Consider the following 27,326-nt stretch of genomic DNA (forward strand, 5'->3'; position numbering starts at 1 on the left):
GTGTACGGCGTTGGCTTCGCACGTAGGCGACGCCGTTGTGAGCATTTATACTTCTGCGTTCAGGTATTGGTTGCTCTGCAGTACTGCTCCGAAACGCTAGGAGGCGGCGGAGGGTTTTAATGTTCTACTGTGTTTAGATTCCTCGCGGCTAGGCGACTGAAAGAGAGTGGATCATGTTGGAGTTGGAGCTTATTGGGGTGGAAAAACAGTTCATTTTAGTGAAATTACTAAAACTGAAAGGCAGAAATGAGAGAAGACGTCGGAGGAGATGGTACGTGTGGAAATGCGTGAGAAGGCACGTGCGGAAATGCGTATGAGGAAATACGATGCTACCAAGCCGACCAATCACCGATCTTGCGGTCCGCGTCGTCGCGACGTGTAGTTACATTTTTGAAGAGGTGCGCGTCAGGCAACGCGGAAGGGTACGCGGTATGGGACGCGTCTGTGCGTATGCTACGCCGTACCTACTGCGCGCACCCTACGCAGAAGTATAAATTGGCCTTAATACATAAGCAACGAAAAACAGAGCAGCGGTGCCGGTCTGTATGGAGTGTATCCCAGCAGTGCAACTCACCAGTTGTACCTCACTGTAGCGTATTATACCGCTAATAGTTTTGCCTGCAGGACGGGCACTTCCAGATTGTTAAATATGACAAATGTGGAGGGGGAAGCCCATCCCACCGCCACACATATGTCATGAATGGAAATCCCACTGGACCTCACCCACGCTCACGCCCAGCGCTCGAGAGCGGGCATGTTGCTTACATATTTGTGTGACGCCCCGATCTTTTCGGATGGGGAGTGTGTTATTATAGCCTGTGACGAACAGGCAACTCTTCGTGTGAAGCGTTTATTTGTAAGCGTGCGCGCTCAGATGGGGGCACGAGACTTACACTTATATAAGTGTTACAGGCCGTGTAACAGAGAAGGCAGAGAGAGGGTGCACTCGAGCGGATATTGTCCGCTTCAGAGAGTGGGCTCCGTTAGTGACACGGGGAGTGTAATGCTTTTGTGTAGGGGTGAACACTGAACTGTGGGCACATTTACTACACTTACGGCATGTTTGGCGTGAGCCAGACATTATGCTCTTATAAGCTTTCTCTGGGTTGTGTGCAGGCAAGAGGGTAGTGCTACCGGCTCGTAGGCTGCTAATTTCACCACTGCAGTAGCCTGTGTGAAGGGGAATGACAGGGGGCGCTGTGTGTGAGGTGCTTGTTAGTAAGCATGAGCACTGCAAGCTTTTGTGTGTTGGTATTTGTTTGCAGACGTGCATGTTATGCAATATTGCAGCAACAGGCTCGACATTTCTGGTAGGGATGCACCGATACCGATACCGGTATCTGGTATCGGCCTCGATACCACATTTTCTAAAGTACTCGTACTCGTTAAAAGTCCCCCGATACCGGGGACCGATACCATGTTCTGAGAAATGGGTTAATCACAGGCGCCGAGTGCCCACCCCCAGGCTCCGGCTGCAGCTCAGAGCGGGGAGATGGGGAGACATGTCAGCCGTGTGGAACAGTGATGCGCGGGTCAATGTATAAACAACCCGCACACTACCAACGTTTTCAACTACCCGCCCGCTACTCGGACCGCAAAAAAAGTAAGAAAATATTGTACCCGACCCTCTTCCTGACCGTATTTTTTAAAAGTAGTACATGCTCATCGTAGCGTCATTGGGCCATAACGTGTAACAACACAGCATCGCAAGAAGACGTAGCCTACATATAACAAAGGCAGCACTTTGGTCATCATCTTTCATTATTTCGGTAAATGTCTCCCACACTTACTCTTTTTATTTGTGTATTTGCGGAGCTTCCACTCCCCAGTCTTCACCTTTTCTCTTGCCGCCTCCATCTCTCTGCAGACTAGTGATCATAGACATGGCCGGTTCGTGAACGAATCGGTTCTTTTTAATGAACCGGTCGAACCAGTACGCTAAATCGAACTGAATCATTCGCATCAGTTCACGTCTTGCGTCAGTGCTGATCCACAAGGTACTACAGTTACTCACTTTCAGACATGCCTGACAGTCCCTCCGAGTTGAAATAAACCAATATCCCGAATTATATTTTACTCCAGTAACTCTAACAGTTCACTGAACTGAGACATGTTGTTGATACTGCTGATACTGCGCATCCGCGTATAGTAACGAACCCAGAGGTACAGCGGTTCTCGGATCACACCAGTACAGAACTGAGAACTGTTTAGACTGAGCTTGTGTGTCATCTTCGTGCCAGTTATTCAGCCAATAAATAAATTCGGCCTATATATTTCATAGAAAATTCTATCTAGTACTATATAAATACAAAGGTTTAATTGGCATTTTTTTCCAAACGACCTGACCGACCGCGACCCGAATATCATTAAAAATATTTTTGGATGACCCGTAACTGCGGGTAACCGCGGGTGACCGCGGCGCAGGCACCCGCTCATTTTGGATCAACCCGTGCACCACTGGTGTGGAACAATTTCGTGAATGGCTTTGGATTAGGAGAATAAGTTTACTTGTAGTCGCCAAGTTACTTATAGTCAGTTGAATGTCTGTTGGGGGACCAAATAAATAAAGTGTTATCAGATATTTAGCTGATTGTACTAATACTCTAGTCTACTAATACTCTAATGACAGTTAGTTGACATGTAATTGAAAAGTTACTTATAGTTAGTAAAGTGGACTATCGAAATAAAGTGTTACCCAAGTAATTTAATCAAGGACCTAAAAACCCGTATATAAAAATATTTAAATCATGTTTTTTTTTGTTTTTTTATTAAGTACTCGGTATCGGTATCGGCGAGTACTAAAATGCAAGTACTCGTACTCGTTTTCCAAAAAAGTGTTATCGGTGCATCCCTAATTTCTGGCCACTCGTACGAGGAGGAGCTGAGAAACATTTGAGAGATGGGTGCTTGGCCGGCCATGGTGGGCTAAAAAACACACTCGTTCCTCATGTCGCCGCTGACACATTTCTCGTGACACGTTTCTGCACGAAGAGACAGTGGAGCAGGAAGGGAACAAGGAGACACAAGACCTCATGCCCCAGATGCCCCAGATGAGCCAGGAGCTGAGTGGAATAGGCCTCCAGAGGGCCAGCAGAGGAGACTGAGGATCACACCAAATCTTTCTTCCATAGCCGCCCCCTGACAGGAAGAGGAAGAGGAAGAGGGAGAGGAAAGGGGAGAGGAAAGAGATAAGACAGTGGAGCAGAAAGGGACACAACATCTCATGAGCCAGGAGCTGAGTGGAATGGACCTGAGGTGACAGATAATGTCCAGCAGCTTCCATCCTTTTTCCCAAAAAGAACCCCTGGATTATAGGGTTTTGTGGGTGTGACATACTCTCCTGCACAAATTTTCAGACAGCTTTTTTAGTGACAAAGTTGTCAAGATAATCTGTCACAACTCCAATATGAATGCATGCCAAGGGGAAGAAGTTTGCTTGGGAAAAGCTGCAGCCTTATATGGCACTTGTAAAACTCCCAAAAGTTAGAGACTACTGGAGGAAGGGATCGCAGATAAGTGTACACTTCCTTGCTACCATCATGTCCAGAGATAGGTTAATTGCAATTAGCAGAACTGTTCACATGAGTAACCCAGAACATAATGTTGTAAATGACCGGAAAAAGGGCACTCCTGAGTATAATCGTCTCCAGCATCTCCAGCCTCTTTACACATCTATGAAGCTTGCATGCAAGGCACTTTGGCAACCTAGAAAGCAAATTGCCATCAATGAAAGAATGGTGGCCACAAAAGATAAAATTGGGCTCAGACAGTACATGAAGGCCAAGCCAAGTGGGGTGTGAAGTTGTTTGTGCTTGCTGACTCTAGCAATGGGTACACCTGCGATTTCTCCATTTACACTGGAAAGAGCCGATTCTTTCAGGGCAGGGTCTCTCGTACGATGTTGTCAGCAGCCTCATGGGTTCATCATTCTTGGGCAGAGGTTATCATTTATTTGTTGATAATTTCTATACAAGCCCAAAACTTTTTAGAGACTTGTATGCCAATGGTTTTGTTGCATGTGGTACATTCCGTGATTCACACAGGAATGTACCTACCGCCAAGAACAATGCACTGACATCACAGAGCCCCAGGGGTTCATTCCGATGGATCAGACATCAGGAACTGTTGTTTGTGAAATGGATGGACACGAGAGAATTTTCAGTTTGCTCTACTATACACCAAGCCTTTGATGGAGGCACTGTCACCAGAAACGTGTGCAGCAAGGAAACTGAGAGGTGGCAGAAAAAAAGCATCATAGCACCTTGCTGAGTGCTAGACTAGAACAAATACATGGGAGGCCTTACTGACCAGCTCCTCCAGTATTACTCTGTTTTTAAATGGTCCAACAGGTGGTACAGGACACTGTTGTACCACTTCATTGACATGGCTGCAACCAACAGCTATGTTTTGTACAAAGAGATGTGTCGGACATAAGAGACTGTGCCCATGTCTCACAGCCAGTTCATGGAGGAGTTGTCTGCAGAGCTGTGTGGAGTCCCAAAAGGAAGTGGTGTGCCACCCAGAGTTCAACAGTGCTACCTGAGTCATTGTCCTGCGTGGATGAAGAGGAAAAGGAGGAAGGAAGTTCCTCATTTGAGAGACTCAGGTCAGCAGACACGACAACAAAGGGCCGGCAGTGCTGCGTGCTTTGCAAGAAGCGCACTATTTGGAAGTGTGCACGGTGTGATGTGGCCCTGTGTCTTGGCCATATTTCTTGCACAGAAACTGCTTCAGTCAGTGGCATAGGAGCAGGGAGTCACATGGTGAAATCCAGTTGGTTTGAATCGTTTGGAATGCTTATTTATCTACTTGTATTTAGTTTGTGAAGATTATTTGCACTTCATTGGATTGTTCATTAGCACTCTGTATATTACCCTTAAAGGTTCTCAAAGCGATCCTGGGTGTTGACGTTCGAATATTTTCAAACAAATCGGAGCTAGACCCTCCCTCCTCCGCATCTCATCTCCTCCCCCTCCCTTCCGTGCTTCCTGAAATAATTGTGAACGTGCATAGTTCTAGTTAATTATATCCTTGTGTAGGTTTGGCAAATATAAGCGTCAATTTAGAAGAAAAAAAACAATTTAACGTTACCCACCTGTCAAGCAAAAACAGAGCAACCTGAATGTCGGACTGGAAGCCCTTCTGCCGCCGGAGTTCTCGCCATCGTTCAAAAGCTTTGCTACCGATGTAAATTCGGAACTTCGCACATTCTTTATCCGAATCCTTCTTGTTTTTAATTTGTTTCTCAGAACGACGTCTCTTTGGTCGTGTGTCGGTAATTTTTCAAACTTCCCTCTGATGCTTCGCTGCTCTCCTTCACACACACACACCCTTCATGTGCATGCGCACTAACCCCCCAGACCCACCCTCAAATACTTCTTGCCAGTGATTGGCTGGAACACTGTTTGTTAGGTTTCGTGGTCCGGGTAAGACATGATTGTTTTTGTTGCCGTTTGTGGAGCCTGTGGTGTCTACAGAGACCGCCTTTTTTTTACAGTGTGTTTAGGGGACAGGCAGCTAGCCGATAGTGAGGAGACGTTTGATGTATGTGACAAAAAATGTTTTGGCCCAGCATCGCTTATAGAACCTTTAATGAACCATTTCTTCATTTGTACTGTTTTTTTTCTTTTTGTATTTAGTTTGTATTTAGTTTTTTAGATTATTTGAACCATTTGTTCATTCACACTCTGTATATTGTATTGTTAGTATTTATATTGGACAGTTGTCACTACTCGTTATATTGTTTTTCATGTTTAAATGATAATATAAATTTATGAAGAGAAATGTTTGCTTCAGTTTTCTGTTGTAACATAAAAACTTTTCTATTTACTTTACTCCCTCAACTTATTTGGACATATCTACATTGTTAGTAAATGTAATACACTTGTCTTTACTCAAAAACGCCTACAATAATATTATAATAAATAGCTATAACTTGCTGAGGGATTGTTACATGTAGATAACATTTCTGGAAGTAATATCTGGATGTCTAAAACAACCAAGCCTAACTCTCTAAAGAAAAAAAAAAGAAAACTTCAGGAAGTTCTGTTTGAGTTCACACTGAAAACACAACATTTTTTTGCTATAAATTATCTGAAAAAAATAAATGTAAAACTGGGAGTTTAAATGTGCTAGATGGAAACTTTAGGTTCTCCTGTTTAAAATAATATATGACACTTGATACTTGCTGCTAGAATGGGTTAGAAAAACAGAAAAGTACAGATGAGTTAGGTGCCCTGAACATGTTCTAGGTCTTTAAGGGTTAAACTGATTCACTATAGTATGCCCATTAGCAATACAGTATATATATATATATATATATATATATATATTAAACTACAGCTCAACTAATGCAATCCTTATGAATGCGTTTAAACAACAAAACACATCCACTTACACATATTTGACAATCGGAATATCAGTGTTTCATGCTATAGCTAATACATTTGTGAATATTTTTGCTAAAAAAGGAAAAATAACATAAAAGCAGATCATCATTCATTCAGCGCTGTGTTGTGGTTGTGCTCTGTCCCATGACAAGCAATGACATGTCAACATGGAAACATTAAAGCAGCACTATGCAGTTTTTTTTTTTTTTTTTTTTTTTTTTTTTTACCTTAACTGAATAGCTTCGGAGTTGTTGCAATGTTATTGCATCTCGCCAGTATATTTTAAACTTAAAAGTGGAAGATTATGCGTAGCTTTGTTGCATTATATTGAAACTTTGTTGATGTTGTTATTGTCATTAGAGGTATTCACAATTCACCCGAGACCAGTCGACCCGGGACCTGACCCGGGACCCATACGGGTTTGGGTCTATATCTTAAATGATCAGCCGGGTCAGGATCGGGTCGGAATCTATTACTTCGGGTCCCGGGTCGGTTTAACATTGTGTGTAATACCCGTGCGATCGGAGTGCAAAGTGCAATCTCAAGCGTGTGTCATGTTTCTATGGCAACCAGAGCTTCCGCCAAACCGTGCTTTACATTGTCTCCCATTTTTATAATAATATAAATGAACCATCTTGTTTAATCTTAAAGTTTTGGTGGTCAGATTCAGACTCAATGAAGAGCAGAGAGCAAGCTGAACAAGCAACAAGCAATCGTTATTATAGTTCAAAAGTGCAAACAGTTAAAGTTATTATGCGAGTTAACTCAAGTCAGACTGTACATGTGCAAGGTTGCATTTGTCATCCATCACCGTGACATCAAGTGGACTTTTAAAGCTGAAATAATGAGTGGATTAAGCTTGGAAAAACGAGAGAAATAACATGGATAGAACTTTCTTGTCGGTGGATTGTAATGCATCACAGTCAGTCAGGTAACGTTACAAGGAAGTGAGATGACGACTACTAAAATTAGTTAAGACAAAAAGTTTTATTTTTCGCAACTCGTGTGAAATTATATGTGACAATCGGGTCCAGTCGGGTTTGTGTCTTCCTGCCGGGTTCGGGTCCAGTTTTCAAATAATAGACGGGTCCAGGTTGGGTCCGGGCAGTACATTTATGACATTTCTCGGGTCTGCACGAGTCCGGGTCCAACTTTTGAAATGAACTACGGGTCCGGGTCGGTTCAGTGTAGCACATTACGGGTCTCTTTCGGTTCCGGCATGAATTTTTGGACCCCTGGAGACCTCTAATTGTCATGCGTGTTCTGGTTATTTGAGCATGATAAAAAAAAGTCTATATACAGTATGGTGATAAAACAAAGCTTTATTGCATTTTTTTAAGTAGGGATTGGGGGTGTGCCAATTAAAAAATGTTGGTGGTTAAAATAAAAATTCTTATTATTTAAATAATTTACAATTATTATAGCCCTAGGAAATACATTTTATGTTTACATTTTATGTTTTCTCAAATTACATTTAATTTTTACAAAATTCTGTTTTCCCATTTACATTTTTTGGGATTCCATTTTAATGATTTAATTATGTCTCTGCATCACTTAACGCCGGTTTCACACCGCACGCAGCAGCAGCGTGTGAGCAGTGCGTATTTTTTTCGGCGTGCTTGTTAATCAATGAGTGTGTTCGGCGGAGAGTCTATTTTTGCTGTGCTGCTGACGTAGCCTGGCATGCCAGACCTACATCAAAATGTTTGGTCTGGGAACTCATCATTGACGGGGCTCAAGCCGAGGGGCGGGATAAACGGTTGTCTTTCAAATTCTCTCTGCACTCAATTGGATAGCGCTACAACCAATCAGAGCAACGAAGAAGGTGACGTAGTCAGCAGAGCAAGTTGATATATTAAACTTTTACCGTATCCAGTCCATAGCTGTCAATATTGAACATTGAAAATAAGGGAGATTTCCAGAATCCATCCCCAAAATAAGGGATTTTTTTGTTTTTTACACGACCCACAAACTTTAAAAAATAAAACACTAATCATTAAAAGTCTAAAGAGTTTATAACTAGCCTACATATGTGTGAGAGAGAAAGAGACAGTGTGTGTGTGTGTGTACTGTATGAGAGAGAAAGAGACAGTGTGTCATTAAAAAAATAATATCATTGAGAATCTTTAAATACTAATATCAGTTTACAAGGGAAACAGAGGCGCAGTAGTGGTGCTTCGGAGGCTGAGTGCTGGAGATGATTCGGACGTCCATTACCGATCAGAGCGCGCACTGACACTGAGTAAATAAAGCCTTTATACTCGACGCGTCCGCACGAGCAATGACAAGTGACACGTTTCGCCACAGCTTTTTTGTAACAGCATGCGCGGCTCCGCATCCAAGGATGAACGACTTCAAACCAAATATGTCCGAGCTTGCTCTGACTGTCACAACTCTGTCGTCATTATGTTAAGCTCGCCCGCCGACTATACACGATGTGATTGGCCTGACCTGAGTTGGGTTTTACCAGCTAAAACGTCTATTGAGAGTTGCTAGACCACACTGGCAACGAAATGATTTTTGCTGCCGCTAGAGTGCGTCTAGATTTCTAGGCTACTGCAGACGCTCAATTAAAATGAAAGCACACTTTTGATGAACAAAATGAAAAAATATTTCACACAAAAAGTGCTAAAAATGCACAGAATAAGTGGGGTGTGTTTTAAGAACTGGACTATGTCAAAAAAGAAATCGAAATCATTCCATTTGGCGACAAGGACAATACAAGGACATAATTCTAAGGAAAAAGCGTGGAATGAAATTGCTTCTGCTATATATGCAGATGGTAATTCAACTATTTTATTACAAATATTCTGCAAGTTAAATACAGGCATATAATTAATAAAAACTGAAAAGTTGTCTGAGAACCCAATGTTTAAAGAACATTGTTTAAATTGTTCATCTGTTGGTTTGGAGCTGCTGCAGTGACGCTGCACACACGTTTCCAGTGTGAATACTCTTGCGCATACTGCAGCTGCAGTGATGATGTAGTTGACCTGTTGTAGTTGCTTGCGGTGTGAAACCGGTGTAAGGCCGTAAAGCTATATCTCCGCAACGTTTTAGCGTATTCAGACCAAACTTGCTACATGTAATTACAAGCATGACCTGAGGTTACTTGCATTGATCCGGCACAGTGCTACTACTGGTCAGGAGATAAATAGCTCTTTTTTTGCTGAAAACTTCTGGGTGGTTTGCCCAAAAATCATAAACTGGTCTCTTATAATTCAGTGCAGCATACTTAGTCGAACGATACTACATTTTTCCATATTGGCTATTTTGGGCATCAATTCTGTCATAAAATGCTATATTTTATGAATGCATTAACGCATCGCTACGAAAATCGGTATGGATCATCAGGATGCCCTATTCAAAAACGCTATAATGAAGAAAAAAAGATCCTAATAGCTTTTGATTCATACACCTGTGTGGTGTATATTTTCACAACACTGTCATAAAAAAAAACCTTGCTTGCGGCACCTTCCTCCCACTTTCTACCGCTGCTTATGTGCATTTGTTATTATCAGAGTCAGCCGACTTTATCGCATGGAGCCATGTCTACCGAGTGGGTAATACATCATACGCTGGTCCTGATTCATAGAATTAAGTCGAATTGCCACAAAGCACTTTGTGTTTCTCGCTCATTCTCGCTTCTCACAAGACTTTTATTTCCAAGTTACCGGGCCGGTTACTTGAGTGGGGAAAGTCACTTTTCTTTCCAGAACAGGTTATTAAACCATTCAAATGATTTCTAAACGGTTTTATTAAGTTGAAATAGTTGCCAAGTCCCCCTTTGAGGCTTTAACTCTACAACGCTTTGGCATATTGACATCAAACTCATCAAACTGTCATTGTCTCCACACATTGCCCACACAACATCGATTTGGTAACAGCCAACCAATTGGTCAAATGACGTAAGCAATTAAATCATTAATTACATGTAACTGAATTTATAATCTAGGATCAAGACTTGGGTTTGACAACTGTCAGACATCAGGGCACATTCAGAAGGTTGAGGGCCCTGCGTCACAATCAGCAATGTTACATTCAAGCTATCAAACACACAACATATCAAACTCGTATGTGTCTGAACTTTTAGGGCACTGCTGGTTTTTAGTTTTCTGTGATGTTTGAGTCAAACAGTAAGGAGAAAGAGAGCAAAGAAGACGACAGTATAAATAGGAAGTTAAAGGTGGGACTTACACTCAGCATTGGTGAGCAGGACGGAGGCGGTGAGCAGCAGGAGACAGTGTCGGACGGAGGGTAACGCTACAAGGATGCTAGGCACAGGCATGATGTTACAACTCACCCGCTGAGTGTGCCAGCTCACAACGCTCCTGCAATGCTCTCACAACCTACAGACAGAGAAACAAGAAATTAATAAATTAAAAGATATTTTCTATTTCATGACTGTGAAAAAAAACCATATGAAAACTGTTTTATTTTAAAGCAAGAGACTACAAGCAAAACCATTGTTGTTTTTTTCCCCCATTTGTCTTGAGTTCTTGATCACTGATCTATATAGAATGACTGGATAGCTTATGACGTCATAAACAGTGAAGCCACCATGCCGTCATATTGTGATTCTCTAGTGAGCTCAAGCCGTTCTATTGAATCAATAGGAAATTGTGATTTGATTAAGAAAACTTTGCATAACGAGACACCGTCTTTAAATCTAAAGTCTCCCTGAATAGTCTTACAATGCAAACATCCTAACTATTTAAATGGGTATTTGTTTAAAGTCGGAAATCATTCCTGCTTACTAAAAGTTAAGTATATGTGAATTGTGAACTTAAAAATTAGCTCTTTCTGATTGTGTTTTACAGATAGATCAGTAGTCTGTTCAAGTATTTGATTATTCAGCAAGAACATGTCCAGGAAATGCATAATACAAATTGTATGGGTTAAGGTACACCTGTTTCACCTCTTATTTACCCCTTATTTACACTGCATGCGTCTGCAGCGCGTTACAGCTGTAACACGGCTACCGGAGCTGATCGCGCCCACAAATCGGCAAATCACGTGGAAATGCTCCTGGTGTGAGTTGACACCGAGTGAAGCGATTGGAATAAAACATTGTCGGAGCCGTAATACGCCGCAAATGTGTGCAGTGTAAATAAGGGTTTTACACATGGGCCTACTCCATTTGCAGTGCATATTTTTTTACCATTCCTATGTCAACAGGTTGGAGCTTTCATGCATCGTCCAAGTGCGGTGCATGCAGAGATCGTTTGTTTTGTGCAGGTGCTGAATTAAAGTGACAGTGCATGGTTCGTGGTCAAACTGAACACAGATTGACATGAAAATATTACATAAATGCATTTAATTATTTTTTTTTTAATTCATTTAATTCAAGAAGAAGTAATTCATTTAATAATACGTTTATTGAGTTTAAACATGAATACGTCTGTGAAAGAATGCATAGTAGGGTATACATTTTTTTTAAACAACACGGAAATAGAGACAATTGTGCCTATAAATTATTATATATGGGAGCAGTTTTTCAAGATCCTTTTGTGATCTTCGTTTTACACTTGTTGATGCACAGCGTGTCATCTTAAAAGTGCCGTCGGAGCTACCTATCTTTGTATAACCGCCGTTGGAGCCTTCTGCTGGTAGGGTGTCGTAAGATGGACGCTCGAACACTTCCGGTGGCTTCACTGCCTGGTGGCAGTTTAGAATGTCATGGGCTATCCAGTCATTATATAGATCAGTGGCCTTGATGATGAACTGAAAACATGTAAATCCATACAGTAGGTAGCTTTAAGAAATTATATTTAAAAAAAGATTACATTATACAAAACTGAATGAATTTAGCTTATTTTTCTTTTAGTCATTATTTATGTATGCAAGATGTCTTTAGTGTTTTGTGTTGTGTATTAAAATGCAAAAAAGGATTGGCGCAATAAGCATAAGCTTCAGCCGACACCTTTTCGGTCAAGCAACTTTTTTAAATATTAGCTACATTAACTTTTGTTAACTATTGTTTACATTATAATTACATTTGTGTTTCCATGTTTGTTTGTAAATTGTTTTTCTTTTTTCCCTGTTCTTTTAAAGAAAAATTTTTTCTTTGCTTCCATAAAATGTTCTCTTTCAGACAAGTGGGGTGGAAAAACCCAATTCAAATGACATTAAGTATCAATTACACAATCTATTTGCATACACATCAATACTCAAAATTTGTTTCATCTCCAATTCAGTAGCACTTAGATACACCAAACTCTTCAGTTTTATTCCCATCTATATTATAAAGGATTTTACAGAGAGGTTTTTTGATATAACTTTTAGCATGGTTTTTAGGGCTGGGTAATAAATATCGATTTCTCGATATTAATCGATTCTCACTTTTACAAACCGATATCGACTCTTAAATCTCAAGAATCGATTAGTCATCCTGTTTCATTTGAATGAATGGGACATTGTATCGTGGCTGCGCACATCCAAAAAATCGCAATAATCTTTGTTCTTTGTTACTATTGATGTGAAACAAAGTCTCAATTTTCAAATTACGTCCATTTTCTTTAGAAATTCAAAAACATAAATTACGTTTTGGCGCTGTGGCGTGAGATCGCTCTGGAGAAGCAGCAGCGCTGATCTCTCTTCCGGCTTAATAATACCAGACACAGCGCCAAATAAACATGAATGAGCATCTAAAAAAGTGTGTTAAAGATAGAGTACAACTTATCGAAATCCGTATCATGTCACATTGATTCGCTCAATCAGCATTTCAACCGTGGAAAGACGTCAGTTAAACAGTTTGTAATCAATGTCATGTATCGTCATATTTACCTCAGAAAACCCACATAAACTCGTTAGTCAGCTAGAAAAAAAAACGCTAGAGGAGCATTTTGCTAAATATATACACCATATTACATTTATATTATAATCTTAATGTTCTTCAATATTTAATGTATATTTGAATACATCTGGCAAGTTTTTATGACAGCCACCATTTAAATGTTTATATTTTATATAATCTTCTTATTATAAAATAAATAAAAGTGTAATTTAAGTGTTTTTATAGCTACAAAACAGTTCATTATTACCTTCATATTAGGCTAATGAAGTCTATAGGCTACAACTACAGTAGACTCCCATAGTTTACAGCATTAGTTAAGAGATTTGATTCCCTTGAGAAAAATGGCCATTTATTGTAACTGATATCCAAAATAATCAATATTGAATCGAATCGAATCGTAATCGAAATCGAATCGAATTGCAAGCTTGTGAATCGGAATCGAATCGAATTGTGAAATTTTTCTCAATACCCAGCCCTAATGGTTTTACTTTGTATTCTTAAACATACGGTGAAAAAAATTGTTGGTTGAAAACACTGAAAAATATTTTTGTTTCCCGTTTTTGGTTCGTTGCTTTCATATAACATTCGAACCACACCACAGTTTGTTTGGAAGGGGAACAAGACCCATCTTTTCAGCGGTCTCGGTCTCCTTGTTTGGTGCGCACAGTGTTCGGCTGACTTGTTCAATAACAATTTTTCAAATAAACGTACTAACAGAGCCATCGTAACATGGTTTGTTTTAATCAAACCAAACATGCCAATTGTGAACACACTCTTATTTATGGAGTGATAAAATGAGATATCCTAAATCTCCTCAGTAAAAAAAAAATTTAACTTTTATATGCTACACTCCCCTTGTGGAGAAAATTAAGCTTTTAAATGTTGTTCATAAGTCTATGTGGTGTTTTTAATATGCTTTAAAACAAACCATGTGCCAATTCATGTCAACACCATTGCTGGGTATTTTCTCCTTAACTGCTGTGAATCAAAGACATTCTCAAAAACACAGTTTGAAATACATTATTGTTTCTGACATTACAAATTACCTTGTAACCAATCACGTCAATTTTTGTGATCCTCGACTTGGTTCTCAAAGGTGAGTTTTAAGGCATAAAATTATTGACTGCAGGGGGACTTTGACAAAATGAAACAACAATTTTGACCCTGGCTTTATCCAGTGTTCATATTTACTGTATGTTCTGAAAATGTAAGCTAATAAGTGTATATTTAATTAGATAATGCTTATATTGCATGTTTTTTACATAACATTTCAGGAGACTTGTAAAACAAAACATTACAAATTACACATGTTTGTAAACATTACAAGTTACAAATGTATCCTATTCCCCTAATGATTTGCTTTAACAAGCTTTTGCCTTGGAAATCAGAGTGTAGAGTTGTTAAACACACACACACACACACACACGCACACACGCACACACACACACGCATACACACACACACATCCTGTTGGTGAAGCTCACCACAAACTCACAATTCAAAGGAGTGAGTTTACAAGCTACAAACAACTAAAGTCTCACACCTTATAGGTCCTTAGTTTGTTATGAACACTGTTTGTATAATTGAAGAGATGTGAATGCAAATGTAATCCAAAGTAAAACACACTCATTTTATAAATGATTTATACACAGAGTTGCCATTCAGCAGCAAAGCCTCTTCACCAACACAGGCGACGCAGGCTGGACTTCTGTTCCCACCACACGAGCTCACACGCGGAAGTCAGAGTTGGCACGCACTCGCCGCCTGCTGACCAATGTCACACGCACTGCCACGCTTGCTATTTCCGTTCACGATACCATCATTGGCTCTGGCTGTTACTTTATGAGCTCATTTCGACTCCGAGCGCAAGTATTCATGTATGTGAGATGACGGTCTGTGTGATATTTGTGTGACTAATTAATAGTTCAGATATCAGCTGCTCCCGTCTCTTGTATTGTGGCACTTTTATTCAAAGCTTTTGTTGGGAGAGTGAGACAGACAGTGAGACAGACACATCCATTATGTGTGTTTTGTATCTGTTCCTGATGAGCCGATTCTTTGTTGAATAAGAATTTCCATCACGCTCACACACAGAGCAAACACTCTCTCTAGAAATCTGACAGATACGTAATACCGCACATCGCCCACGTTGGCAGGCGATTTGTAAATAAACGAGAAAATGGCTGTGTTTTTTTTTTCTCTTCTTGTTACTCATCTGTCTGACATTGATCCAGCGAGAGAGAGAGAGAGAGAGAGAGAGAGAGAGAGAAATAGACTCGATTGAAAATCACATCAATTCATTCATGAGGGATTGTCTTTAGTGAATGGCTCTGGATCTCCTGATGGACAGAATGAACTTCAGGGTCGTTATTCAAGCCATTCTGCCATGGATAGCATTATTGTTCCTTATTAACATATATGCAAATAATGCCTCTAACGGTCCAAACATGCAACTATGTTTTTTTTTTGTTTGTTTGTTTTTTACCAAAATAATACCAACACTGGGATGATTATTACAGTTCTGTGTGATCAGCATGTTGTAGCAAAAATCTTAATTAAAGATTATGCGTTTAGTACATTTAGCAAAATCAGATATTCCAATGAACTGCCCTTAGTAAACAACTGAATAATAATTTTAAGCACATTGGGCTGCCAGCTGATTCAACTGACTCTCCTGAATCTGTAGCATGTTCTGAACATGTTCGCATTCAAAATGAAACACTTAAAAAAGATATTAAACATGTAATAATAACCCCTAAAAATCCAGAATAAACCCAATAAGATAATGCAGTGTATCAAAACAATCTGACACACTGTTTAACATAAATGTGCCATAATGACATCCTCAGCAGCAATGCTGAACACATGGAGGACATTAGAAACATGGTTGTGTGTGTGTGTGTGTGTGTGTGTGTGTGTGTGTGTGTGTGTGTGTGTGTGTGTGTGTGTGTGTGTGTGTGTGTGTGTGTATATATATATATATAACAACAATACAATACAACAAAAAGATACAACAAAACAAAACAAAATAAACAAAATACATTTAAGTGCAAAATGAATTTAAAGTTTATATCAAATGCAATTAGTTAAACTTTAGTGTTTTGACTCACTTAAGTAGGACTTAAAGAACATCTTTGTATGAAATTACAGAAATAATCAAAAACTTTACATGTTCTTTACAGAAGTTGTAAAAAAAAGTTTACTTCCGTGTGTTAAGAAACAGTAATAAATGTGTTCTCTCTTTAAAGGCACTTAATTTCATTATTACTAAATTATCTGCAAGAGATACTTTTTTAAGTGCACTGCTAGCGCACATGCAATTTATACAAGGGAATACCCTTACTGTATGTAAATTATTATTTATATAATATTAAAATAAACAGAGTTATGAAAGGAACATTTGAACAATAACATTTTGCTTTAGTAAAAGTATAGCAACGCGTATGTAAATTCTGCGAAAGCAAAAAATAAATCACACAAAAAACGGCAATCTGACATCGGAGTAATTTCCTTTATGAAAACAAAAACAATGCTAAAACATCCAGCGCTTGATCATAAATCTAAATCTACGCAACCGCATACACATGACTGGCCATACTGGACGTGTCATGATATTTTGTAATCCTGTTGCCACAGACGCTACGTACCGTGACCTTTACTCAGTCTCTAGCCATGAGAGCTTCATCAAATGTATCTCCCTTCGGACACGTTCTGCTCTGAAAACACTTCTTCCCACACTGCTGTTGAGTTTCAAAGTAAAGCTCACAGAGCTCATGCTATGCTCAAAGGCCACTCGTAATTAAAATGCCAAGTGTTTGCTATTATCTAAATGCTAATTATGTGTGATAAAGTCGTGGCTAAATGACATTACAGAGAACAGCAGTCGTTTCTGAGGAAGATAGAACCCGTCCACGGGAACCATAGCACTTTAGAGCAAGAATAACCTCTGCTCTAAGGATGACAGTAGCTGCATTTACATGGACCCATGTAATCAGATTGACGGCTCAATCGGACTAAAAAACCTTCATGTAAACACCTTAATTGATCCGATTGAGCTCGATCCGACTAGAATTTCGATCCGATTGAAAGGGGTGGTTTACTCCTTTTGTAATCCGAGCGAGAGAATATGTAAACACTTGATCGTATTGAAAAACAAAACTAAAAGGACTGCGTATGTGCAATGACGTTGAAATAGCGTAATGACGTATGGATACAATATGGATATGTATGTATCGACGGATACAAATTAAGTCTGTTGTTTAAAACAAATACAGAACCAATACTGGAGAATAGTTATGCTTATGCGTGAACAGTGGCATATTCGTGCGGTGTGCGCATGTCAAAGAATCAATTTGAATCTTGTGACATATAAACGCGCACATCAACCCGATCACTTTATTTATCATTCATGTAAACACCTTTGATTTCAATCCGATTGAGTCCATGTAAACGTAGCTAATGTCAGCGGTGCTAAACCTGTTATCTACGGGAGGAAAAGAGAACAATGGCTGCTGTGGTTAAAAAGACATTGACTGGTAATTCAAAGGTCAATATCAAACCTAGTCTCTCGTATACAGTAGTCCAGTTAACAGAATTACACAAATCAAATAATGATGCTAATTTGGTGCAATCTTATTGGAACAAAACGTGTCAACAAACAAAGCAAATTGGAAAATCGAGTAAAACGGCTTCTGGAATTAGAAAAACTGTAGGCGGGGCTTTATTTCATCCTGCAGTAATTGAATGGATCATTGGGAGTTGCAAACAAAATGAAGGCCGAATTGAAACAAGCCCTGTCCCAAATAGCCCCCTAAGCACTCGCGGTCCTCATATGAGTCTGCACTTCCGTGATGTAACGCTGCTTTGACTGTTGGGAAGAAGTCTGCTGTGGAGCTCTGCAAAAGTGTGTATAGAGGGCACATATCGACCGCAAAAGCGGCATTCATGAGCAGCCTTCTGAAACCTAAAATGACAAATGGGACACACTAGGTCTCATGAACTTAACAGCTACTGTAAGTCCACAAGAATGAAAGTGCATATGAATTGTGCCACAGCACATGACAGGAAGAGAAGTCGTTTCAAGTTTTTTAATGTTGTTTCGTTTAGTTTCTAATGACGTGCACAGATAAATCATTTATAATAAACACTATATTATTACATAAACAATAAGAATTGTCCATTCTGATTTTATAGTGCCTTTAATATATAGTCTGTCTGTCTAAATGTTAATCAAAAAATTGTGGTATATTGAAAAAAAAAAGTTATTTATATATATATATATATATATTAGTGCTGTCAAACAATTAAAATATTTAATCGCGATTAATCGCATTAATGTCATAGTTAACTCGCGATTAATCGCACATTTTTATCTATTCTAAATGTCTTTTGATTTCTTTTTGTTACATTATTTTTTTCTCATTTTAATACTCTTGTCAACATGGAAAAGTGGATCAGCTTCTTTAGTGCAAATGTTTTTTTTTATTATTATTATTGAAAATAACATTGGAATAGTGCTCAATTTCACACTAACATATAGGCCTATAAATAATCTCTCACACAATGTAACACTGTCTATCAATAAAAGGGTGAAATAAATACTGACAAGGTCCTGATATTGACGAGGGGGCGGAGAATTCGCCATATCTGTGTGTGTGTGTGTGTGTGTGTGTGTTTGCTTGGCCATCATCAACTGGTGTTTCAGACTGGACGTGCTGCGATGATGTGATGATAGCTCAGTTCACAACGACAAAACACACAGATCACTTGGTCTTGTCAATGGGACAATTTGGCAACTTTTTAAAAGTAAACTTTCCATTCAGAATCTTAGGGCATCCATTTCGGCGTCTCGCGCTCGTCATCCACTCAAAACGTAACTTTACTATTTGACCGGCTCGCAAGCCAAAACGAGTGTGTGGCACAAAACGTCCTCGCGCTGTGGTCTGAAACCCATTCATTTCAATGGCTTGCTCCGCACAAGGACGTTTTGTTGCTTCTTCGACCAAAGCGCAAGCGGATCTAGACCATAAACAAAACAACAGGCACACCGCAAACACACATTTTGGCTTGCAAGCCGGCTTTGAGTGGATGACGAGCGCGAGACGCCAAAATGGAGCAAAAGCATGTGAAAAAACTACAAAGTTTGCTCGGACAATAAGACCGTTAATCGCGCGATAAAAAAATTAACGCCGTTAAAATGGGTTTGCGCTAACGCCGTTAATAAAGCGTTAAACTGGCAGCCCTAATATATATATATATATATAAGATTTGAAGTGCACTACAAGTGTACATTAAACAATTAAATGCACTTATTTTTTTATTTTTCACAAGTGTTAAAAGCTAAAGTAACTTGCAGCCCTGGTTCATTAGAAGTTATGCAAATCAAGTAATACTGCAAATTAGGTGCAATGTGATTGGAACAACATGTAAATTAATTCTAAGTGTAGAAAAAAATACAACACAATATTTGTTTCTGAATTAAAATGATTGAATACTAATGACACTTAAAGCTACTTTTTGATTATTAGGGCTAGGTAAAAACTAGGGATGCACCAAAATGAAAATTCTTGGCCGAAACCGAAAACCGAAAAAGAGGAAACCAAGGCCGAAAACCGAAAACCGAAACACCGAAATAAATTATGCCAATTATTAGTATCATTGCATTTATGGCTATGACTGTGTACAAACGTTACTAAAATCAAGGCATTGCAATTGCATAAATTAATATAACATTTTAAAAGAATAAATCAATTACAATATATGCAAATATTTATTTAGCACAATGCACAGTATAAAATAAAATTCAAACTAAAATGTTTAACTTGACCCCACTCATGTGTACACTAAATAATAATCTACTGGCCTGCAGAAAGGTTTTAAAATGAAATGTTCTCTCAAAAACAAAGCCGAGCGCAAACTTCTCATCACACTATCACCCAGTTTGCACGTCTAAATTAGTTACATTTTAAAAATTTACCATACAATAGCATAAAAAGCCTTTTTAAATGAACAATGGTCCATGTTTAATACAAATGTACATGAAACGTAATGAAACATGTTTAGTGAATGTAGAAAATATTTAAGAGAGCATTAATTTAGTTCTATACATGTTCCTATATACATATTTTTTTTGTAATGTAACAAGCAATAATCTCAGGGTTTACTGGGTTTTACATGATTATTTTTGCATTGGTGGTGGAATACTAAAAAATAAACATTGTCATGTATTTATCTGTCTTCTTCTCACCGATTCCTGATTGGTTAGACTGAGGACAGCTACTTGAGTCGTCCCCTGTCGTTTCAAGGAATAGTACAACAAGACGCGCAACGAAGTATAAACGCCTCGATGCACGCGCTGTTTGTGGAGACTCGCGCTGCCTTGTTTATACTTTCGCCTGCCTCCGCAGCGCGAGTCTCCACAGACAGCGCGCGCACCGCTCTTGACCCGCTCGCAACCGGATTCGTCGTCATGGCGGCACGCATTGTTTAGAGCAGATATAGGTGGATAAACAAGGTTTCCATCTCCTCGCGGGTTCAGATAGACTGAAATACTTTCACACCGCAGACATGTTGCTTCAGTCAAGCACGTGCAGGTCGCGGTTTCTGTTTGCGTCATCACAACATTTCGGCCGTATTGTTTCGGTGATAAAAGTCTTTCGGCCGAAAACCGAAAATGCACTTTTGGGCCATTTTCGGCCGAAAATTTTCGGCGGCCGAATATTCGGTGCATCCCTAGTAAAAACAGTTCCCTCACTTGCTCACGTTCGACGTAGTTGACATGTCGACTGATTGGGATCACGCTTAGGGAGCCTGTCATCTTCGAGTATCATTAAAAACGAGCCAATGCGAATTGGCGTGCGAGAATTGCATCACACGCTCCACCCTTCAGCACACAGGATGGACACAGCAGTTGTCTTTCGCTTCAGAGCCGATCTGTGTCAATGTCTTTGAAGAGTGTTTTTCTGTACAACAAGCGAGTGTGTCAGTGTTCTTCTGGAGGACTATCCCAGTGCTGGTGTTTGTACAGCACGAGTGCAGAGGTGATCGCAAGCTTTTGAGCTCTAAACTATTGTTTTAACAGCATAAATTTTCTGTGTTTGTCGACTGTGGTTAGAGAGCGAAGAAGTAAGTGCTTCACTGTTTCATTTCACTGTTACTGTGTTGCTACAGTCATTTCCCTGTGTGCACTGGTGATGGGTCCCATTCCTGAAAGAGCAACACGGGTGCATTTGAGTCTTTCTCAAGATGCTATTCTATCCGTGTGTTTCTGGGTGCGGTAGGGCTCTGTCCCCCTCCGACGGTCAGATTTGCTGCATCAAATGTTTGGGCTTATAGCACGCTGAAGCAGGTCTTGTGGATGACTCATGTTCCCACTGTGGAAATATGACCATCTCGTTCATGAAGGTGGAGTCCACACTCCCATGCCCTGCTCTAGTGTTTCTTCTGGGCCAACTTCCCAGAAGAAGGCTAAAGTGCCGTGTGGATTGGGTGATCTGAGGATTACAGTGAGGAGTAATCCGCCCGGCAAAGTCCTGTGGATCCCTTACTCCTCTTTCGCACCGCAGCAGGTGGAGCTCCCAGATGAGTACGCTGGTCCCTCTGTAGTGGACCGTCCAGCCTTGCTATTGCGACCATGTCGCAATTGGATTTATTGCACAGTTCTACTTTCCATGTATTCCATCCATTATTTTGCGTGTTTTACGTGACATCCGCGTTATGTGAATAATCTTATTTTCGCTTTTGACTAGATTCCGAGATTCCCTCTGCATCATGCAAGTCATTCGGCCTTAAAGGGATAGTTCACCCAAAAATGAAAATTCTATCATCATTTATGATAAATTCTCACCCTCAAGTTGTTCCAAACCTCTATGTGTTTATTTTTTCTGCTGTACACAAAGGAAGATATTTGGAAGAATGTTTTAATCAAACAGATCTCAATCCCCATTGACTACCATAGTATGTATTTTTTCCTACTATGGAAGTCAATGGGGAAGTCAATGGGGATATAAAGTATTATTTTTGATAAGGTGAATCTGCCTTACCCTGATAGTGGGTCCCTTAGGCCGTGTGTCCACCAAAGCGTTTTTAGCCAGCTGAAAATGCTAGACGCTCTGCTGAAGACGCCGTGCTTTGGGTGCTTGAGAGCATTTTGGCAGCGCAGCGTTTTTTCCATTGAGACGTTTCGTTGCTATGATACAGAATATCCGCAGCAGTTGAATGCTGTGACAGTTGGTCGGTGTGGTATTAGTCCCACCCCTCCTCCACTGTGATTGGACGGCTGGGTAAAAAGTGACAGTGATGAGCGCTGCGTTTTATCCAAAGTTGAACATTTTTCAACTCCCAGCGACTAGTAAAAAACGCCGGGCGCTCAGCGCTTCAGCGTGAAAAAAACGCTCATCGCTTTGGTACGCTCATGACGTTTAAAAAACGCGGCGCTCCCATTGAAAACAATTGAAAACATACGGCAGGCACGTGGAAAAATGCTTTGGTGGACACAGTGCCTTAAGCAGACAGCTACCAGCTACCTTTTGTCTTTGAAGTTGTAGCTGCCTCCCCCATGAGTGGGGTTCTTAGGCAGACGGCTCCTTCTTGAGCCATTTCATTGTAATAATGTTGACGCTGTCTCACCTTAATGGCGGTGTACTTAAGTAGGCAGCTTCCTTATGTTTTATGAAGTGGTGGCTGCTTCCCCAGAGGTTGGGTCTCTAAGCAGGTGGTCCCTTTACAAGTCATTCCAGTTAACTAAGGTCGAAGCTGCCACCCCTTGATAGCGGGTTCCTTAAGGTCCTGAAGCTGTAGCAGCCTCCACTAGAGTTGGGATTCTTAAGCAGGCGGCTCATTTATGGACATTGCAATGTATTAAGAATGAAGCTGCCTCCCCCTAATGGCAGGTTCTTAAGGTAGGCACTGGCAGCTCCTTTATGTTTAGTGAAGTTGTGTCTACCTACCCAACACAGATGTTGGGTCCCTAACTAGTCATTGCAATACTAGATATTGGGCCCATTCAATAGTCATTGCAATGTAGAGGTCTTCACAGTGCACCCGAGACCCGTCGGCCCCGGACCCGACCCGGGACCCGTACGGGTTCGGGTCTATATTTTAAATGAGCAGCCGGGTCCGGGTCGGGTCCGAATCTATTACTGGGTCCCGGGTCTGTTTAACATTGTGTGTAATTCCAACGCATTCTCATCCTTTAGCGTCATATAGGACGCGCTGTGTAACAAAACGGCGAAATACTACTCACATGGCACCCGTTATCGTTAATATAACACGCGCTGAGAACGGGCTGGTAATACACGTGCGATTGGAGTGCAATCTCAAGCGCGTGTCATGTTTCTATGGCAACCAAAGCAGAGCTTCCGCCAAACCGCGCTTTGCATTTTCTCCAATGTTTATAATAATATAAATGAACGTCTTGTTTAATCTTAAAGTTTTGGTGGTCAGATTCAGACTCAATGAAGAAATCCCCAGTGTTAAATTAACACTGTGAGTGTGGATTATATAAACTCTGAGTAGAGTGTTAAATGAACACTGAAGCAATGTTAAAGGTAATGAGATAATTAAGTGTAAAATTGAGTGACTCAAGTGGCTCTTGACCCTTAATTCTTTAACTTTAGATTTTGTTTGGCTGCTGTACATGAGTTATAACAGCCAGATGAACAAATAGAAAAAGTGATCTGATGGTGATGGTTGTGTTTTAACATAATCATTAATTCACAATCATTTGACCTGAATCACTGAATTCATATAGATTCTAATTTTACTTAGTTACTTTATTAATTATAGCAGCAGTAACCTTGTGCAGCATAATATTCTCAACATCTACAATGTATTCAAAATATTTTCTTAAAAGCTTTTCTTATACAATTTTTTACTTCTCTTCAATTTTAAGACACATAGACATCAATAATTAGCCTGTGAATCTCAACAATGGCATCAGTCATAAAGCATGTTGCATTGCATTCTTGGTGCCACCAATCAAAACTCATTCATGGCTCCCATCATGCATTGCTGCATGAATAAATAATGATCTTATGTTCAGAGGTGGTCTGTTTGTCACCATTGCTGAGATTAGTATGTAAATTCTTGATGTCTGTGTATGCCTATATAAAACATTTTGGGGATTTTTTTTTTAAAAAAAAATTGTTTTTCATTGAAAAGGCTAAAAATGTTATGTCCTAAAATGACCATGCTGCTAAAATCCTTAAGGTAAATTCAACTCAGAATTTATGCTCTTGATGAGTTCAGAGATTCAGGTCAATGAATGATTGTGTTGAAATACAACCAACACCATCAGATCGCCTTTTCTATTTTTTCATCTGGCTGTTATAAGTCACATACAGCAGCCAAACAAAATCTAAAGTTAATGATTTAAGGGTCAAGAGACCAGCTAAACCAAACACGGATCACCATAATGGTGACTTAAAATTTCCGGTTTTCTCCTTCAGTAATTCTGCTTGTTAACATCAGGTGTCTTCTATAATGTTCAATCATCACTCAATTATTCCCTTACTTATCTCATTAACTTTAACACTGCTTCGGTGTTCATTTAACACTCTGCTCAGAGTTTATATAATTTTCAGTTCCCTATCGAGGGAACTCAACACTGCGTCGATAAAATCGACTCTTTGGGGACGCTCCCTAAGCGTGCGCCTCTGAAGTATGAATGAAACTAATCCAATCCTGATTGGTGTTGCGTCGTGACGTAACATGTGACGGCATACCCGGAAGTATAAAAGTGACGCTGTCACAACACACACTAGCTTTCGCTCTTCAGCAAGCGCTTTATGTTGAAACTGTCTGTCTTATTTGGTGTTGTTTGTCTTATTATTGAAAGAAAGTATGGCCAGTGAACAATTCAAGAGGTGTGTGCATCCCTGTCCTCGTTACATCACGGGTGGGGACGCACACTCTCTCTGTGTGTATTGTTTGGGAGTGCAGCACGCACGGGCAGCTCTCGAGGGGGCTGCTTGTGAAATGTGTGAGGCTTTGCCTATTAGAGTGCTGCGCTCCCGGCTGGCGTGCTTTGACGAGCACGGTCAGGCTCGCGTTCCCCAGGGTTCCGGTCCCGCATATGTCGAGGCGATGCGGCGACTGAGATCCTGGGGTTCGCAGCGGGATCTGGCGGAGGAGAGTGAGAATGCTGAGGCATTTTCTCGCTCGCCATCGGCTGATCCCGCAGCCTCTGAGAGTGGTGTGGGAGCCCGCGCTGCGGTTTCTCCTACCCGCGATCAGGTCCCGGTGCTTGAGCTGTCTACTTCTGAGGAAGGGGACGTGCTCAGCATCGATGCGGACGACCGTGATCTCAGCACGCCATCACGCGGCCTGGGTTATGAGGAGCTGGTGGAGGTTGTGACACGCGCTGTGGCCAGACTAAACATCAGCTGGCCGCAACATGAGCAGGAAACGCAAGTCACCAGTAAAATGGACGAGCGTTACCTGCAGCGCAGGTCACAGCCTCACCGCCGGGGTCTGCCGTTTTTCCCTGATCTCCATAAAGAGATCTCGAGAACGTGGGAAAGACCGCATTCGTCCCGTATTTCGAGTCCCAATGTAATAGATTACAGCAATGTTATGGGGGCTCGAGATATGGGATATGGGAAGATGCCGAAGGTGGAGGAGGCTTTAGCGAGCTATCTCTCTCCCGAATCGGCGTCTTCCCTAAAGACCCCGGTGTTGCCTAGTAAGCCCTGCAGAGAGACATCTGCATTGGTGGGCAGGGCTTACATGGCGGCGGGTCGGGCTGGTTCGTGTCTGCACTCAATGGCGATTTTGCAGGCATACCAGGCCGACCTCCTGAAAGATTTGGATGAGGGGGAGGGGCCTACTCCTGAAGATGTCGCGGAGTTGAGGAAGGCCGCAGATTTGTCTCTCCGGGCCACTAGGGAAGCGGCCAGCGCTATTGGCCGCTCTATGGCGGCCATGGTGGCCACGGAGAGGCATCTGTGGCTGAACTTATCCGGTATTAAAGAAAAGGATAGGTCCTTCCTGCTGGATGCGCCGCTTTCGGCTTCTGGCCTGTTCGGCGACGCCGTTAATTCGGTTGTCGACAGGTTTCAGGAGTCGAGAAAACAATCTGCGGCGTTCCAGCAGTACCTCCCCCGGAAAGCGAAGGCCAAATCTAGTAGGGGGGGGCAAAGCAAGCAGCCCCAGCCATCAGCCAGCTCCTCCCACAGGGCAGAGCAGAAGGAGAGCGTTTCCTCTAGAGCCCCCCCTCCTGGGTCTTGGCAACAGAGGAAACGCTCCCAAAAACCGAAGTCCTCCAGCCAGAGGGGCGACCTGAGGGACGTCATTCAAGCTAAGAGGACTTCGGAAAAGAGGTCCTAGCCAAGGCAGGACTTCAGAGGGCTGCCCCCTCCGCAGTGAGACAACCGAGGTTGTTCTCACAACGGGGCCCTCTAGGAAAAGATGCAGGTCCGCCGTTAACAGCGCTTCGGGCCGCATCAATTTCCAGCGAAAAGACACCAGAGGCCAGCCTCGAGAGGCTGGTACCCTTAGCAGATTTTGTAGAGGGATGGTATCATCTTCCCAACATATCTCCATGGGTCCTGCAGATAATACGAGTTGGGTACAGACTGCAGTTCGCGCACCGCCCCCCCAAGTTCTCTGGGGTGGTGCTCACTGCGGTGGTCCCAGAGCAGGCTCAGGTGCTGGAACAAGAAGTACAGACTCTGCTGTCGAAAGGAGCCATAGAACGTGTTCTTCCGGTAGACAGGGAGTCCGGGTTTTACAGCCGGTACTTTATAGTTCCAAAGAAGGATGGGGGGTTAAGGCCAATTTTGGATCTCACGGTGTTGAACCGGTCTCTGAGAAAGTTCAAATTCAGAATGTTGACCATTCCAACAATCGTGAGTCAAATCAGATCCGAGGACTGGTTTGTCACGATAGATCTGAAAGACGCCTATTTTCACATCTCCATCCTTCCTTGTCACAGGAGGTACCTGAGGTTCGCTTTCGGGGGCGAAGCATACCAATATCGGGTTCTTCCGTTCGGCCTAGCACTCTCTCCCCGCACATTTACCAAGTGTATGGACGTGGCCCTTGCTCCACTGAGACTTCAGGGGATTCGCGTATTGAATTATCTCGACGACTGGCTTATTTTGGCCCAGTCTCGGGAGATGGCAGTTCGGCATCGAGATGTC

The 27,326-nt window shown here is 41.3% G+C and overlaps 1 protein-coding gene across 39 annotated transcripts in view; it reads right to left on the reverse strand.

The window, feature by feature from the left end:
* Positions 1 to 27,326, reverse strand: part of ptprda (protein tyrosine phosphatase receptor type Da) — a 945,911-nt gene that overhangs the window by 202,386 nt on the left and 716,199 nt on the right. For all 39 annotated transcript variants that reach the window (XM_089127357.1, XM_089127359.1, XM_039669504.2 and 36 more), the window contains one exon: positions 10,587 to 10,738. In XM_089127357.1, coding sequence (XP_088983483.1) covers positions 10,587 to 10,677 — 91 coding nt within the window. In that variant the 5' untranslated portion in view covers positions 10,678 to 10,738. The remainder of the gene's footprint in view (positions 1 to 10,586; positions 10,739 to 27,326) is intronic.

This window comes from Pimephales promelas, chromosome 1 (assembly GCF_988280905.1).
Source record: "Pimephales promelas chromosome 1, fPimPro1.hap1.1, whole genome shotgun sequence".
NCBI classification, from domain to species: Eukaryota; Metazoa; Chordata; class Actinopteri; order Cypriniformes; family Leuciscidae; genus Pimephales; species Pimephales promelas.